We start from the raw sequence: 19,514 nt of genomic DNA on the forward strand, positions 1-19,514 counted from the left end.
TGTGATTCAGTAGATAATTCTTCTTTCTGTGAAACGGCTCCTAGGTCAACAGCTTGTTCCTCATTGCAGAGGCTTAGTTTTAATGAGTCTTTACAACTTAAATAAGAAGCAGGAGAACTAAAGTTGAAGAATTGTTTTCCTCAACAACAGCATATTTCTTTTCAAGAAATATATTTTCTTTCCCCACTATATATAGTCAGCTTATAATACTAAGTTTTGCTTCTCAAAAATAGGTTGGTCTACCTTTTTCACATACACATCCAAGTCAAGAAGGTGTTATCTTCATAATGAACTTAAGCTAGAGCTTAGGTGACTCACCTGAGAATATTCTATCAGTCAGAAACTATTCAAGGTCCAACCCCGGTATTTACTGCTCTGTGGCCTCCACTTTGCGGAGGCACCACCTTAATGAATCACACTGGCTGTCCGTCACTCATTCTCTCACGACCACAGTTTCAAAATAAAACCTTGGAAAATGGAGGCACTGAAGTAACAGTTGCAGTTACTTCACCCACTGTTGACTGTTCTATGGATGCAACCTACAATTTGAGTCTTTATTTGGTCGTTGACAAAGGCCTTAAATTTTTGAGTCAAAACTTCAGTAAAATTCAGAAATTTAGGCCCTAAGATGTTGATTCTGTTGTTTATAGGAAATGCTTTCAAGACTTACTTTGCTTTTCATAGTTCTAACAAAATAATTTAATGTGTGTGTTTTTTGGGGGTGGGGTTTTTTGGGTGGTTTTTTGTTTGGGGTTTTTGTTTTGTTTTTTTCTTTTTTTTTTCTCTCTGGAAAAGTTGAGTAGATGGAAACTATGAAAGGAAAAGATGTACTACAAAATTGTAAGTCAATAGTTCTGTGGTTTCTGCTTTCATCTAGTAAAAAGAAGAAAATAGTATAAGGAAGAAGTTCATTTTTCTTAGATTATTGGTAGTAAAATTCAAGTTAAAAATCAGAGTTTGCTAATTGTGTTTTTCCTCTAGATTCTCTTTCTCATCAGAATAATCTCTCAAATAAAGATAATATCTAAATTTAATCAGAAGTTTTAACTGTTAAGTTTAATCATGCAAGGAAAGAAATGTGCACTTTCAGGGGATTCACCTTTGTAGTTTTATCCTAATACAGTAGTGACCTGTTACATGTATGTTAGAGCTGGATGGCCATAGTCAGCTTTCTAGGTGCCTAGCCTACCTTGCTGCCTCTGCAGGCCACTAAAACTGCTTACTGTTTTACCCAAGCAGGTGCTTAATTTTTCCAGCATATCCATGACTTCCCACATAGGCTTTTAGCTATTGTACTATTACCTTGTACAACTATGCTACTGCCTGCACTATGTCTTTGAACCCCTGGCTGCTGCTTTTTATTAAATAGATATGAAGTGTCAGGTTGCTATGCTAAGTGTTTTACATATTGAATCTTGCCACCCCCATGGGGCAGAGCTACCCTTAAATGAAGTTAGCACAGTATACCATAATCTTAGCTTTGCTTCCGTAATGTATCTTCTGAATTATCAGACAGTGGTAAATGACTACAGCTACCATTCATAACTAAGCTTATTTTTTTTTCTTTTTTACTGTGGTAAGACATACATAACATAAAATTTACCATCCTGACCATTTTTAAGTGTACAGTCCAGTGGTATTAAATACATCCACATTGATGTGCAACCACGGTCACCATACATCCCCATAACTCTTCTCAAGTCGTAAAACTGAATTTCTGTACCTATTAAACAATAATTCCCCATTCTTCTTCCCCCAGCCCCTGGCAACTACCATTATACTTTTTGTCTTTACGATTTTGACTACTCTAAGTACCTCATGTCAGTGGAATCATACAGTATTTGTCTTTCTGTAACTGGCTTATTTCACTAATCATAGTGTCCTTAAGGTTTATACATGTTACAGCATATTGCAGAATTTCCTTCCATTTTAAGGCTGAGTAATATTCCATTAGTATGTCTATATCACATTTTGCTTATCCATGTATCCAGTCGATGGACACTTGTGTTTCTTCCACAGTTTAGCTATTATGAATAATGCCGCTATGAACATGGGTATACAAATATCTTTTTGAGACTCTGCTTTCAATTCTTTTGAAGTAGAAGTGTTAGATCGTATGGTAATTCTTTTTCTAAGTTTTTGAGAAACCACAATATTGTTTTCCACAGTAGCTATACCATATTACATTCCCACCAGCAATGCACAAGACTTCCTCTTCTTTATTTCCTCACCAGCACTTGTTATTTTCTGGTGTTTTTTTCTAGTTTTAGAGAAATAATTGACATATTTCACTGTATCAGTTTAAGATATATAACATGATTTTTTATTTATGCATTTTTAAAATTTTTGTAATGGAAGGATGGTTGAATAAATGTTACATTAGTGTCAGATGTACACACAGTGATTCAGCATGTCTGCACATTATGCTGTGCACACCACAAGCGTAGCCACCATCTGTCAGCATATAACACTATTACAATACCATTGACTATATTCCTTATGCTGTATCTATTATCCCCATGACTTTCATTCCATAACTGGAATTCTCTGTCTCCCATTCCCCTTCACCCATTTTACCCATCCCTCCTACCCTATTTTCTGGCTTTTTTTTTTTTTTAATAGTACCTATCCTAATGGGTGTGAGGTGGTATTTCATTGTAGTTTTGATTTGCATTTGCCTTATGATTAGTGATGTTCAGCATCTTTTCATATGCTTATTGGCCATTTCTTTATCTTCTGTGAAGAAATGTCCACTCAAGTCCTTTGTCCATTTTTGAATCAGGGTGGGGTTTGTTATTTTTCGTCTTAGAAGTTCTCTGTATATTCTGAATATTAATCAGATACGTGATTTATAATATTTACCAGAATATGGTTATCATGTATATGATTTGCAAATACTTTCTCCCATTCTGTGGGTTGCCTTTTTACTCTGCAAGTAGTGTGTTTGGGTGCACAAAATCTTTATTATTTCTTTTTTTTTTTTTTTAAGTGTACTTACTTAGAGAGAGAGAGAGCACAAGGAGGGGAGAGGCAGAGAGAGAGCACAAGCAGGGGAGAGGCAGAGAGAGAGGGAGAGAGAGAGAATCTCAAGCAAGCTCTGCATTGTCAGCGTGGAGCCCAACATGGGGCTCAAACACATGAACCATGAGATCATGACCTGAGCCAAAACCAGGAGTCAGACACTTAACTGACGGAGCCACCAGGCGCCCCTTTGGATGCCAAAAATTTTTAATTTTCATGAAGTACTATTTGTCTGTTTTTCCTTTTGTTGTTATGCCTTTAGTGTCCTATCCAAGAAATCATTGCCAAATCCAATGTCCTAATATTTTTATACTGTACTGATCCCCCCACTTTAGACCTTAGTGGCACACTATAAAAATTGCTTTATAGTGATTGCTTCACATCACTGAAAATACACCCCAAGTCCTAGAAAGGTAGTTTTCCCTTAATCTCTGATAAAGTGGACTCCAAGAAGTATGAGCTATTTTCAGAGTGGCTACCCTATTATTTTTATCTAGGAACAATATTCAATTTCATCAATGGATAAATAAAGGTTACTTTAGAACATGTGCTATTTGGAGGCGCCTGGGTGGCTCAGTCGGTTAAGCGGCCGACTTCGGCTCAGGTCATGATCTCATGGTCCGTGAGTTCGAGCCCCGCGTCGGGCTCTGTGCTGACAGCTCAAAGCCTGGAGCCTGTTTCAGATTCTGTGTCTCCCTCTCTCTGACCCTCCCCCGTTCATGGTCTGTCTCTCTCTGTCTCAAAAATAAATAAACGTTAAAAAAATTAAAAAAAAAAAAAAAAGAACATGTGCTATTTGGAGTAAATATATAGCCTCTTTGTATTTGTCACTTCATCTCTGGAATCTGCCAAGCCAAAAGGGCCTGGGCATTGGAACCATTAATTCATGCCTCTTCCACCCTCACTCATTACACCATTGCCTTGTTTTGAATTTGCAACTGTCCCACTTGCTGGTTATAATGTATTATCCTCTTAAGATATGCTAGATTTGATTTGCTAAAATTGTGTTTAGAATTTTTGCGTCTATATTCATGCAGCATATTGATATAATTTTGTAATGTCTTCTGGTTTTTTAATCAGAGATAACACACTCATAGAATGAGTTGAGAGGTATACAGTCTTCTTTAATTATTTGGAAGAGTTTGTGTTGAATTAGTGCAAGTTCCTTCTTAAGTGTTTGAGAGAGTTTTTAGTGGAGCCATTTGTGTTGGGGGCTTTCTTTGTGAGAAGACTTTTTACTACAATTTCAATGTGTCTAATAGATAGGGGCCTATTCAAGTTATGTTTCCTCTTGAGTGAGGTTTGGTAGTTTATTTCTTAAGGAGTTTGTCCATTTCATCTAAGTAGTCAATATTGTTGACATAAAGTTGTTCATATTTCTTTATGATTTGTTTTAAATATCTGTAGAATCTTTAGTAATGTTACTTGTGACATTGGTAATTTTGTCTTTATTTCTAATCAGTCTGACTAAAGGTTTATTAATTTTATGAATCTCAAAGAACCAGCTTTTGGTTTTATTGGTATTTTTTACTTTTCTATTTTCTGTTTCACTGATGATTGCTGTAACCTTAATTCCCTTCTTTTGCTTGCTTTGACTTTAATTTGCTTTTTTTTTTTCTTCTAATTGTTCTAAGTATAAGCTGAGGTCATTGATTTGAGACAATTCTTCTTTTCTCTCACAAGCATTTAGTGCTGTAAATCTTCCCCAAAGAAATGGTTAGTGCCATCCCACAAATTCTGATATGTTTCACTTTCATTTAGTGCAAAGTACTTCCTAATTTCCCCTTTTATTTCTTCTTTGATCCATGAATTATTTAGTTTCTATATTTGGAGATTTTTCTAGCTAACTTTCTATTATTGATTTCTTTTTTTTTTTTTTTATTTAAATTCAAGTTAGTTAACATACAGTGTAGTATTGGTTTTGGGAGTAGAATCCAGTGATTCATCACTTACATATGACACCCAGTGCTCATCCCAACAGGTGCCCTCCTTAATGCCCATCACCCAGTTAGTCCATCTCCCTATTCACCTCCCCTCTAGCAACACCCAGTTTGTTCTCTGTATTTAAGAGTTTCTTATGATTTGCCTCCCTCTGATTTTATCTTATTTTTCCTTCCCGTCCCCTATGTTCATCTATTATGCTTCTTAAATTCCACATATGAGTGAAATCATATGATATGTGTCTTTCTCTGCCTGGTTTATTTCATTTAGCATAATACACTTCTAATTTAATTCCATTTTGGTCAGAGAATATATTTTGTGCGATTTGAATCCCTTTAAAAATGCATATGTATATTTTAATTTTTTAATTTTATTTAAATCCAAGTTAGTTAACATGTACTGTAATAATTATTTCAGGAGTAGAATTTAGTGATTCATCACTTACATATAGCACCCAGTGCTCATCCCAACAAGTGCCCTCCTTAAGATTTATTTTATCACCCACAATGCAGGTTTTCTTAGTAAATGTTTTGTATGCATTTGAAAAGCATGGATATTTTGCTATTGTGCTATTAAAAAATCAAATCAGGTGAAGTTAGTTGATAGTATATCCTTCCTGATTATTTTTTTCTTACATTTCTAGTATTTAGAGAGATTAAAATCTCCAACTATAGTTGTGTATTTATTTCTCCTTGCCTTTCTATCAGATTTCATTCATGTATTCTAAAGCTTTCTTACTTAATACATAAGTACTTTGGGTTTTATGTCTTCTTGATTAATTCTTTACCATTAGAAAATTATCTTTATTTGCACTAATATTCTTTACTTTGAAATCTAAATCTTCTATTAACATAGCCACTCCAGTTTTCTTTTGACTAGTATCAGCATACTATATCATTTTTGTCTTTTTTTTTAAGTAAACTTGTATTTTAGAGTATTTGCACATTTACCGAAAGTTGCAAAGGTAACAGGTAGTTTCCACACATCCTTACCCAGCTCTTCTTGTCAGCAACCTTTTTCTAATGTTTTATTGAGATGTAATTCACATGCCATATACAATTCATCCATTTAAACTATACAATTCAGTGGTTTTTAGATACTTTCTTCCATCACAATCAATTTTAAAAAAAATTTTATTTGAGTATAGTTGACACACAGTGTTATTAGTTTCAGGTGTACACCACAATCAGTTTTAAAGCATTTTCATTACCACAAAAAGAAACACCATAGCCATTAGTTGTCACTACCCATTCCACCATTCCCCGAGCCTTGTGCTATCACTAATCTACTTTCTGCCTCTATGGATTTGCCTGTTCTGGACATTTCATTTGTATGAATGAAATTTTACAACATGTGATCTTTCATGACCAGCTTCTTTCACTTAGCATAATGTTACCAAGTTTCATCCATGGTATATAGCATGTATCAGTATCTCATATGTTTTATTGCCACATAATATTACATTGCAAGTCTGTACCATATTTATTCATCAACTGATGAATATTTGAGTTGTTTCCATTTTTTAATTAAGATATCATTCATGTACCATAAAATTCACTTTTTTAAAGTGTGAAGGGGGCTTTTCCTTCTCTAAGTAGTGTGGCGTTTCAGCTTATCGGTTCTTCAGAATTTGCTACTGCTTATAAATCCACTTCATGACTTCTAAAATTTTATTAATCTGCCTGATCTCTTGTCTTTTTTCTCATTCTCTTTGCTCTTGTATGTTTTGCCATTTTTTCCTTTTGTGGTCATTTCAGTGGGGTTTGAGGAACAAAAGACTATTCAGTCTGCCACACTTACTATTTTTTTTTAATTTTTGAGAGAGAGACAGAGACAGAGAGACAGAACGTGAGTCCGGGGGTGAGCGGCAGGGAAGAGAGGGAGACACAGAATACGAAGCAGGTTCCAGGTGCCGAGCTGTCACAACAGAGGCCAACGTCAGGCTCAAACCCATGAACCGTGAGATCATGACCTGAGCTGAAGTCGGACATTTAACTGACTGAGCCACCCAGGCACCCCTAATCTGCCATATTTAATAAAAAGAGCCCTTAAAATTATTTTTGAAGAAGGAAAATAAATTGTCAAAATTCTACTACTTTTACTTCATTTTCATTTTGCCTTTTTCCTCCCACTCTTTGTATACTTATGGATACAATCATAGCATATTTGGCTGATTTTCTTAAATGTAGCATAAGTACTTCTTTCATATAAGCATCACCATATAACTACTTTAATGGCAGAATAATATTCTTTGGTGTTAATAATGTTCTGTCATTTACCTAACCTTCCTTCTCCATTGTTAGGCATTAAAACTGCTAACTTTGGAGGGGGTATAGCTATTAAAGATAACGCCATAATAAACATTTTTGTTGAGCTTTTAGGGCATTTGCAAGTACACATAGTGAGATCTGTGACTCACCAAATTCCTCAATTTCCTGTGCTGGGACCCACGGATGCTTTTCTTCTTCCGTTCCTTTTGTAGTCACACCTCAGAAAAAACACCTTGATGTGTATCTACTCACTTCTTTGCTAACTATGTTCTCCCAATCAGGCCCTTAATCTTCCTGATTTACGGTGCTGTTATAAACAACATTATGAGGTGCATCAGTCTCCACATGTGGAGTTCTTGTCTCTCCATATAGATTATAAGCACTTTGTAGACAGAGGTCCCATAGTGCTTGGTATTGAGTTAATGAAAAGCACGAGTTTACAGTAAACACTTATGGATAGATTATTTTGCTTTGTTCCCAAACAGGTTTAAGAATACTTAAATATGTTTTAAAATCCATGAGTTCAGGGGTGTCTGGATGGCTCAGTCAGTTAAGTGTCTGACTCTTGATTTTAGCTCAGGTCATGATCTTACAGTACATTGGTTCAAACCCGACATCAGGCTCCGTGCTGACAGTGTGGAACCTGCATGAGATTCTCTCTCTCCGTCTCTCTCTCTGTCCTTCCCATGCTCTCTCTCTCTCTCAAAATAAATAAACTTTAAAAATCCATGAGTTCAGAAAAATATGAATAAAAAAAGAAAAACTGGTCAACTGTCATGGATGCTAGAAAATAATGCATTGTTTTTAAAACTGATAAATGAAGGGATAAAATCTTGTATTTATCCGGTACAAATTACATGTTCAGGTCACCAAACAGTTGATGAATAGGAAGTTTCTCTTTACAGAAATACTCTAATAAATGAGGAAATGATGCTAGAATGAGAATATCACTATTTGATTATTCCTAATGATTAATGAATAAGCATTGACCATAAACAACCTTTAACATCACAAAAAAGAAACAACCATATATAGTAATACCATCCATGAAGTATTCTTGCCAAACAGTCAAGCCTGAATCCCATCAAGCCTCTAGATCCAACTGCAACTTTTCAGGAAATACAGAGGACAAAAGAGTATGTCATATGACACCACTGGGATGTAGTCAACAACCACCAGACTAATGGAAACTATTGGATAAATGATCCAGTTTCTTCAACAAATAGATTGCAAGTGAGAGGGAAAATAAGAGAGAGAGGGGCACCTCGGTGGCTCATCAGTAAAGCATCCAACTTTTGATTTCACCTCAAGTGAGGATCTCACAGTCATGGGATCAAGCCCTGCATCAGGCTCTGCACTGAGCATGGAGCCTGCTTAATATTTTCTTCTCTCCCCCTCAGTCCCTCTCCCCTGTTTTCATTCTCTCTCTCTCTCTCTCTCTCTCTCTCTCTCTCTCTCTCTCTCTCTCAAAAAAAAAAAAAAACAGAAAAGAGAGAGAAAGAGATAGGTGGTAAAGGAACCTATAGATTAAAACTTAACTCAGAGATATAACTAATAGTAATATATGGACCATATTTGGGTCCTTCCTGAATCAAACTAATTGTGAAAAAAAAAAAAAACTTTTAACATTTATAAGGTAGTAAAAAATTCAAAACCTGACTAGCTATTTGATGTTAAAGAATTATTTTTTTAGTAGTGTATTTGTAAAAGATTTGCATGAAATAATTTCTCACTGGAAAAATAGCCAATGTATCAATAACCCCAAAATTTATTTGTACAGAAAACAGTGGGAATTAATTATCATATTTCTTAGGCCCCTCTCAAGTATTTCCAGGCACTATTAAATGGTACTGAAACCAATAATCAAAGTTGACAGTTGACATGTGTGATAATGTTTATACACTGTTATTTAACATAGCAAAAAGTTGAAAACAATACAAATGTCCATTAACAGGAGCAAGGAAATGCTACATATTCGTGTAATGGAATTCCATACCGTAGTTAAATTGTGCAGTAATTACGAAAACAGATTCTGGGTTTGAAACTGTTAAGAGACAGTCTAGGTTTGAATCCAACTCTAGTTCCACCACTTCCTGACAGTTTTCTTTTGGATAAGATACTTGACTCTCTGTGCCTCAGTTCTTTCACCTTTAAAACAGGGGTAAAAATCTCAGTGAATCATAAGGTTGCATAAAGACTAAGTAAGTTGATAAGTGTACATAGTGAAAGATCAGTGTAGATTAGTTTTAATAATTATTATTATATACTATTATTACCTGAATAAGTCTAGCATCATAATATGTGAAAAAACAAACTGCAGAAGAAAACATAATATGGTAATATTTATATAAAGTTTAAAAACCTGTGTGTGCCTGGGTGGCTCAGTTGGTTAAGCATCTGACTTCGGCTCAGGTCATGATTTCACGGCTTGTGAGTTTGAGCCCCACTTTGGGCTCTGTGCTGACAGACAGCTTAGAGCCTGGAGCCTACTACAGATTCAGTGTTTCTCTCTCTCTCTCTCTCTCTCTCTCTCTCTCTCTCTCTCTGCCCCTCCCCCACTTGTGCTCGCTCTTACTCTCCCAAAAATAAATAAACTTTAAAATAAAAATAGAAATAAAGTTTTAAAACCTGTAAAAAAAAAAGGGGGGGGGGAGGTAGGAGATTTGGATCCTATCTTGTATTAAGAATACCAAACCCAGGCAAAGGACTTGACAACAAGCTTGTATTTTGTTCCTACAAATGTCAAAGTCAAAATTGATTTGACATCTGATCTCTTAATATTTTCTCTTAGTATTTACTAAGCAACCTAATACAGAGAATCTTTAGAAGCATAAGTGGTTAGGGGCACCTGGGTAGCCCCTTGATTTTGACTCAGGTCATGATCTCACGATTCGTGGGTTGAGCTCTACACTGGGCTATGCACTGATACCACAGAGCCTGCTTGGTATTCTCAATCTGCTCCTCCCCCGTTTGTGTGTACATGCTCACATGCACACTCTCTCTCTTTCAAAATAAATAAATAGGGACACCTGGGCTCAATCAGTTAAGCGTCCAACTTCAGCTCAGGTCATGATCTCATGGCTCATGAGTTCGAGCCCCACATATCAGCTTGGAGCCTGGAGCCTGCTTGGGATTCTCTCTCTCTGCCCCTCCCCAGCTTGTGTGTGCGTGCTCACACGCATACTCCCGGTCTTTCAAAATAAATGAATAGGGACGCCTGGGTGACTCAGTCGGTTAAGCGTCTGACTTCGGCTCAGGTCATGATCTCACAGCTCGTGAGTTCAAGCCCCACATGTCAGCTTGGAGCCTGGAGCCTGCTTCAGATTCTGTCTCCCTCTCTTTTTTTCCCCTTCCCCACTCGTACTCACTCTCTCTCTCAAAAATAAACATTAAAAAGTAAGTAAGTAAATAAATAAATAAACTAAAAAAAAAAAGAAGGATAAATGGTTAAGGACTTCAACCCTGTTGTTCTAACTACTGAAATCGGCACATCAGATGAATATACTGGTGAATGAATGTACTTCTTGTGCAGAAATTGTGTGCCTGAATCTTCTAAGTAATCTGGGAGAGGTTTAGACCATTATGGAATTGAGGTTACTTGCACTAGTCAATCTTAGAGTATAAGGTAGCAGAACAGAAAAAATTATAGTAGATTCTCACAATCACCCTTTTTTTAACTCTTTGGATTTACCATTCTGTAAATTGCAATGACTAATGCACACAGTGTCCTATATACTCATTATAAGCCACTCTGTTTCTGCCCCTTCTGAGTTATATGTTTACAAAGAGTTTGTTGTGTTTTTTCTCAATTATGTAGTTTAATTAAATGTTGCATAAGTCAATGAAATATAAATTGTATACTTTGAGAAGCATCAGTAAGGGGTAAAATGAAACCTACAATATAATCCTTGTCAGGCCAGTGTAAAATCATAAAAGTACTGGTTGGCACCATCCCCAAACTGTGCAATGCAGTATACTTGTATTCCAGTATCAGAGGTAGATTCGAAATACCCAGCAACTTAAACAATAAATATTTGTATTCTGCATTATTCTTTAAGACCATTACATATTTGTGGAATCAATCCTACCAGCTAGCTTTTTTCCTGAAATCTGGTTTCCCTCTACGCCCCCTAACTGGGTCCTTGGGCCTGGAGAACAAGCATGTCTAGCCAGACAGACCTTAGACCGACCCCTCATACTGACATCTTAACCTTCCCCTTGACCAATTCATCTCTGAAATGATTTGTGTCCATTTATTTAGATTTGAATCTGGCCTGCTGGTTGGTAAGCCGGGTAATTTTATTCTCCTTACCCTATCCCATGCTGAATTTCCTTTGAATGCTTTGTGGAAAATGAATGGCATTGTTTATTTAATCTAGTACCTTCAGGGCTATTGTTTTTTTCTAGCTAAGGAAGGAAGTCAACATATTCTTAAACATCTCATAAAATTGCATGGCAAAATATCACTTGTTTTTTTAGGACAGAACCATAAAAAAATATTAGGAAATATAAAATAAATATTGTTGCCAAAATTAAAGGGAAAGAGAGCTGTCATTTGACAACAGCATTCCCTACCATGACCACCACCACCACCATTGCACTCTCAGTGTGGATTGGGTCTCATGTTTGTACAAAACAAAAGGTCATGAAGATGGCATATGGGCCAATTTGAGAAACTATCATAGGAAAGTTTTCTCTTCAAAGAAGTTATTAGAATCAGGAGATAGTTTCATAGATAGGTGCTTATTTTCTTTGTTTACAAATACTACTGTTATAGAAATAGTGAATTGGAGACTCTAAACAATCTCATTGTATCCTTCTCCAGATAATTATAATATAGTTTTGTGGAATATCTCAATTTTTATATCTTACAAAAATGATACTGAACAGCAGAAAACCTTATTTCTCATCCCTTCTACTCATCTTGCTGTATGACCTCGGGGAAATCCATTTTTTTTTGTAGGGTCTCGCAAATACACAGTGAAGACATGCAGCATTCACCTTACCACCCAAGACCAGCTAGACTACAAAGCTCCATTTTTGCAGTTCCTATCTAAAGCCCTGATAGAATGTAAGCAGAATAAGGTGCTACTGCCCTCTGCTGGTCCTAAGAACACACCTGCCCATCAGTGCATTGGCCCTCCCATCCTAACAGTGAGGGACACAGTGGCCCTTGCCTGTGGTTGGAAAGACATTGCAGGAAACCATAAGGAAGGAGGAAGGTTTCATATTTGGAAAAATAATAATAGTTGAAGTATTTGGGAATTAATGATTTATTATGCATATATCAGATGCCATAGCCATGTGTGACTGCCTTGCCACCAAAAAGTATCCTATAATCACTTCCCCCCCGCTACAGTGTCTCACCTGGGAAACAGTTGTGGGTGCTGATACTTTGAGCCACTGTCACTCTATCTTGGAATATATACAGGCCACTTTTGTATGGAAGATTTAGGAGAGTTTTTGCATATTCATTTTTAGTTTATGAATAAATAGGAAGATAATAAGTCATATGTGCCAAGGAAAGTGAATATGCAGCATCAGTAAGAAAAGTTCTGAAAAGGAAAGTCAGGGCTTCATTATGCTCTCAGATCCCTAAGGAACTCTGTCAAGTTGTAATAAGAGATCTAAAGTTAATAATAGCTTTTTTGGTTAGTTGATGATCCTAAAAGTACTTTATGTGAGAAACTGATAAGGATTTGCTAAGAGCTCTGTTTTTCTGAGCTCATCTATATTAATTTCGGAACTCTAAAATTTAAAAATTTTAAGAGCTGCTGTTTATTACCTTGCACTTGTAAGAAATGGTGCTGCTTCTGACTATACTTACAGGAGAGGCAACTGAGAATTATGCTTTTATCTTGTTTGAATTTCATGCCTTTAAAATCTTTCTTTTTTTTTTTTAATGTTTATTTATTTTTGAGACAGAGGCAGAGCGTGAGCGGGGGAGGGGCAGAGAGAGAGGGAGACACAGAATCCGAAGCAGGCTCCAGGTTCTGAGCTGTTAGCACAGAGCCTGACAAGGGGCTTGAACTCACAAACCATGAGATCATGACCTGAGCTGAAGTCAGATCCTTAACTGACTGAGCCACCCAGGCACCCCTAAAATCCCTTTCAAAATAGGTCTGTGCACTGCTACTGACATCATTATTAGTCCTTAGAGTGCTGCAGAGCAAAAAAAAAAAAAAAAGTGCAACCTACATCCCAAGTATCTACAAGCAGAGTATAGGAGGAACGTGGGATTCACATTGTCTGTGACTTCTGCTTACGTACTCGCAGAACCACACACATTTTGCCCATGATTCCCCAATGGTAGATGGTAACTGTGTTTTAAAGGAGTATATCGGCATTATGAAGATCAACAGTGATCCTCATGCAGCTTCCCTCTGGGGGAGTTCTGGAGAACTCTTGATTTTTGTTTTACAGCCAATCTCAACTTATACTCACCTGTTTGGGAGTTATAGTCAATCATCTCAGCAGCAGTACATAGTCCTAGCTTGAAAGGGACTTACACATGTGATACAGAAATACATAGACTCTCATAGGCAAAATCACAGCCATCCCGCTTCCAACTAAATAGGTACTACATTTCGTGGTATGCATGGTGCCTATTCCAGTTCTAGGTTTAGTCTGCTCTAGACCAAGAAGGAAATTAGCATGTATTAGAATATCATTTTTACCAGGTATCTTATTCATCTGTTATACATCCTAAGAAATGAACCAACTTTTGCTACATAACTCTTATATATATAACCTTAATAGTAATCTTCACTGTCCAACATTCCAAAAGAGGAGAAGTAATCTTATTAAATTGCTTTAAAAACCTTATCAGAAACCTTAGTCCTACTCATTGAAAACAGATGAACTCAATTCCAAAAAATAAAATGAACAAAAATTGTCTATTGAGAACATTACCTGCTGTTTGCTGAGAAATTATCGATTAAAAAATTTTTGAAATACCTTTAACCTTTAGAGATGAAAGCCAGTAGCTATGGAAAGATTATTTAAATCATTAACTGGAACTGACAATATGAATCACATGTGAAAGTAAAAATACAATGTTAATTAAAATCATATCAGATCCTTCAAGTCAGAATATTACTTTGGGAAACAAAACCCTGAAGTACAGGAAAAAAACAGCAGTGCTAATTAGTACTTAACTTCTTTTATGATGATGTTTTTTGCAAGACAGTTTGGTATACAAAAAAGAGCAGGGGCTTTGGAACCAAACAAACTTTGGGCTTGAAAATCGTTTTTACTACTTATGTAATTTGTTATTTGGCTTTAGGCAATCACTTAAACCTCCCTGAACTTCTGTTTCCTCTTCCTTAAATTGGCAATAATAAGGTGCATCTTATATTTAGTATTAAGTGAGATATGTAAATATTTATGAAGTGCCTCAAGTGCCTGCAGAGTTAGTTTTCCTTCCTTCTATTGTAAATCACAGAGTAAGGTTTACTCTTACTTTGAAGCCCAGCAGGAAGTCCTGGAAAGGAAGGTTTGGTTTGAGATTACCTTCCCTTGACCAGTCTTGGTTACCAGAAAATGCCATTGAAGTGCAGGACATTCTGCTAGGGAGTATGTGAGGCAGGCAGCAGTCTTGGTGGGGAGGTAATGGGCTAGAGTGACCAGTAGGGAGGGTGTAATTCTTCTTGAGTCCCAAATGCATGACACGCCCTCATTCTGCGTGTAAGGCCACACTGCGGGTTCACTCACATTTTAATTAGTGCCTCCCCCCCAGCAAAATGTACTCTAAAACCAAGTAGAAAAAAATTTCAATTATCTGAAGCTTTGTTTAGGTTACGATGGATTTCATTCACATATCCTAATTGTAATAAGAGCTACCAACTCCAAAGTGCCAGGTACTTTTCATACATTCTCTAATTCATATAATAACTTCGATTTCTAGCTGATGCTAAAATGTCTGTGAAGAGACTGAGACCCTAAAGGATTTCATAGGAAGCCCAAAGTTGCCAGCTATAAAATTAATATGTTTAAAAAAAGAAAGGAGAAAAATGAATAGGTTGCTGATTGCTAAGCTTGTACTGCCATAAGGTATTGTTTAGGTAAACACTTTGATAACATCTATGATCAACCATGACCCCTGTAATTTTCTGAACCTTCATGACTTGGTCAGCCCTGTGATGATATGTATTGTGTGTTCTCACAGAAACTGGCCCCTGGAGTCAGCCAGTTTGCTTACACCTGTGTGCAGGACCACCCCATTTGGACGAATCAGCAATTTTGGGAGACAACCTTCTACAGTGCAGTGCAGGAACAGGTTCGCTCTCTGTATCTCTCAGCCAAGGAAGACAATCATGCCCCATATCTGAAGCAAAAGGTAAGAGAAGAAACGTGCTGGTGTGGGACTGGGATCTGGCTTCAAGGAAAGCTTATTCATATATCCCCAGGGCAAAAGGAAACCCAAGCACTTTCTACCAGTACATTTAAGTTTCATTTTAGGGAATCCTGTCGTGACCGTCTTTACTGTGTGGATTTCTGATATTACATTTTTCCATAATAACTTCTTAATATAGTTCTTTAGCATTAGAATTGTTTTATTATATTTTAATAAATAAGAATCCTTTTGAAACAATTATAGGAAGTTGAACAGAGAAAAGAAAATGAAAAGACCTGGGCAGATGTCTTTGTGCAATTAACTTTTTGAAGAAATGTCAAATTAAAGTCAAATGACTCTAAAATAAATGTAAAATTCAATAGTTCTTCTCAAAAGTATGTCAGCAATAAGTCTAGTTCTCCTTTTAGGAATATTCTATATGTTTCTACATATTTTATCAGCATCAATTATACTTCCGAAAAATATCAGAATATTTTAAAACAAGAAAATTGTTTTTAATTTGAAAAAGGAGTTTAAATTTTCTGAAATTTTAAAGTGTCATTCACTAAGTGTCTGGTCTTAGGCAATCACTTTACTTCTCTGTGCCTTATTTCCACATTGGTAAAATGAGTAGATAGAATTTTTGTAAGACTTTGATGTATAATACAAGTAAAGGGCACTCAAAAGTGCCTGACACATAGTAAATAATAAATGTTAGAAATTACCAACCTTATTAATTGAACTTAAACCAGGATTAAAGGCTGATTGTCAATGTTGATTCACTTTAAGAGTAATATTTTAATTTTTTTTTTTTATTAAGAGTAATTTTTAATTCTACATGCTGGGCTAATACATTACTGATGATCCTTCCCATCACCCTCCATTTTACTTCATTTTTTTTAAATTTCAGTGTAATTAACATACATTGTTATATTATTTTCAGGTGTACAATATAGTGATTCAGTAATTCTATATACATTACTCAGTGTTCATCACATTAAGTGTACTCTTAATCTCCTTCACCTATTTCACCCATTCCCCCACTCACCTTTCCTCTGGAACCACCACATTGTTCTCTATAGTTAAAGCCTATTTTTTTTGTCTCTTTTTTTCTTTGTTCATTTGTTTTGTTTCTTAAATTACACATATAAGTGAAATCATATGGTATTTGTCTTTCTCTGACTGACTCATTTCACTTAGCATTTATACCCTCTAGATACATCCATGTTGTTGCAAATGGCAAGATTTCATTCTTTTTTATGGTTGAATAATATATATATATACATATATATATATATATATATATATATATATATACACACACACACACACACACACACACACACACACACACACCACATCTTTCTTCATCTGTCACTGGACACTTGGGTTGCTTCCTAATTTGGCATTATAAATAATGCCAACATATCAATGCATGTATCTTTTCAAATTAGTGTTTTCCTATTCTTTAGGTGAATACCCAGTAGTGGAATTACTGGATCATTACCACCTGTATACCTGTGTCCTAATAATATTTGACTCCCACATTTACAAGGAAATTAGCTCTATTTTAAATTTTTTGAAGAACCTTCATTCTGTTTTCCACAGTGGCTGCACTAGTTTCCATTCCCACCAATAGTGCACAAGGGTTGCTTTTTCCTTGCATCCTCGCCAACACTTGTTGTTTCTTACATCACCACATATTTTAAATTGACCTTGTATTATGTGAGATAAATGAATTTAGATACCTAACAGGAATTACATAGTAGTATTCAAATATTTATATATCTCATGTAATTTTAAACATTATTTGTCTATTCTTGAGTATGATAAGAACAGAAACATTACTAAAAAATAGCTGACATCTCATATTCCAAACTATTATTCTACACTGCTAGTGTGAATTGTTTACTTAATTTAATGTAAAACTCAGATTTTTCTTTCAAAACACCAAATGTACTTGGGTAAGGGGTAACTATAGCAGATGCAAATTAGTTTGAGGTCATGGTCCAGAAATATTTGGGCTGGCATGGTGCTTTTGATAGTTTTTAAAAGCAGATGTAGTGTACAGAGGTATATCTCAAAAGCATTTGTAGAGCAAACACATGTCACTACTTCTCTGTCTTCTTTTCTAAAGAAGTCTCTCTATGATACACAGATTATATACAAGTGAGGCTAGGGACACCTGAGTGGCTCAGTCGTTTAAGCATCCGACTTCGGCTCCAGTCATGGTTTCACGGTTTGTGGGTTTGAGCCCCACATCAGGCTCTGTGCTGATAGCTTGGAGCCTGGAGCCTGCTTTGGATTCTGTGTGTGTGTGTGTGTCTCTCTCTCTCCCTCCCCTGCTCACTCTCTGTCTTTCAAAAATAAATAAATGTTAAAAAAAATTTTTTTTAAAAACAAGTGAGACTAGATATACTAGCTCTACCTAACTTTTCAGCCTACTAGGAAACTCCTGTTTAAAATCCCATTGTCAGACATACCAAAAAGAAAAAAGAAAGAGGATTTTAAGAAGATGGTGGGAGAGAACCATAGACTCACATTGTCCCACAAATACAACTAGATAACTATCAAATCATCTAAAAACCTCAGAAATCAATCTGAAGATGGCAAAACAAACTCCACAACTAAAGATAGAGAAGAAGGCACATTGAAGAAGGTAGGAAGTGTAAGATGTGGCTTGGAAGAGAAACAGATCATGGCCACTGAGGTAGCCCAGAAGCTTCAGTTGCACAGAAGAGTAAGAGACAAGCTTGCGTACCAGGCGTGCATGGGGAAAACAAATCCCCATAGAACTGGCTTAGAAAGTGAGAGGGACCAATTTCTTGAATTCTTGCAACCAGAAGAGCTTTAAAACATGAAGTTTTAAGGCCAGTGGACTTGGCTCAGTGAGAGCCCAGAGGACACTGGGGCTGCTCTTGGAGAAAAAGCAGGCCAAACAGCCCAAGGACATACTGCATAGAAACAGTAATCTGAAAAAACCTGGGACACACAGTGGGGAGGTTAGTTGTTCATCTTAGAGTATGTCACAGAGGCAGCATTCACAGAGACCCCTCCAGGAACAAAGGAGCTGGCAGGTGCCATTTCCCTTCCCTGGCCCTCAGCATAAACACAGAGCCACCTGTGGGAACCAGTGCAGCTACCTAATTTTCTTACTCCAAGCCCCACCCCCTGTACTCAGTGGAACCGCCTTCTTAGCCCCAACCTGGTAGGTCTCCTCCCCTAGAGGACCAGCTCAAACCCCTGCCAATACCATCCCCATCTGTAAGTTTTGTGAGGACTCTGTTCTGGTGGCAGCAGCAAGAGGCCTGATTTCACAAGCAGACCAGAGCATACCTAGTTACAATGCACTGCAGCCAGGACACAAGAGCAGACCACACACAGCACACACTGGAGGTATCTGGAAGCACCAGGGCTGGGAAAATAGAGGACACTACATTGCAGGATACTACAGAACTTCATAAAGCCATTATCCTAAAAAAACAGGAGACAACTAACTTTTCTAACAGCCAGAAACAGGCACAGAGACTTAGACAAAATGAAAAGACAGAGGAATTTGTCCCAAATGAAAAACCAGGACAAGGCCACAGCTGGAGATCTAAGTGACACAGATTTAAGTAACATACCTGGTGGAGAATTTAAAGCAATGATCATAAGGATACTCACTAGATTTGAGAAAAGAGTGGAGGACATCAGTGAGATGATTAACACAGAGATAGGGAATAATATAGCAAAGATAAAAGTCTCAATAAAGGAAATGAGAAACATGCTTGATGGAATGAACAGCAGGATGGAGGAAACAAAGGAATGAATTAATGACCTAGAAGACAGAGTAATGGAAAGTAATCAAGAACAACAAAAGAGAGAAAAAAGAATCATGAAAATTAGAATAGAATAAGGAACTCAGTGACTCCATCAAACATAATAAAATCCATATTATAGGAGTC

At 36.6% G+C, this 19,514-nt stretch overlaps 1 protein-coding gene across 3 annotated transcripts in view; it reads left to right on the plus strand.

Annotated features, from left to right (window-relative positions):
• Window positions 1-19,514, plus strand: part of SBF2 (SET binding factor 2) — a 490,797-nt gene that overhangs the window by 388,254 nt on the left and 83,029 nt on the right. For all 3 annotated transcript variants that reach the window (XM_086678004.1, XM_086678005.1, XM_086678006.1), the window contains exon 18: window positions 15,400-15,570. In XM_086678004.1, coding sequence (XP_086534130.1) covers window positions 15,400-15,570 — 171 coding nt within the window. The remainder of the gene's footprint in view (window positions 1-15,399; window positions 15,571-19,514) is intronic.

The sequence above is a fragment of the Puma concolor genome, chromosome D1 (assembly GCF_028749965.1).
Source record: "Puma concolor isolate L17-30 chromosome D1, mPumCon1.1.hap2, whole genome shotgun sequence".
Lineage (NCBI taxonomy): Eukaryota > Metazoa > Chordata > Mammalia > Carnivora > Felidae > Puma > Puma concolor.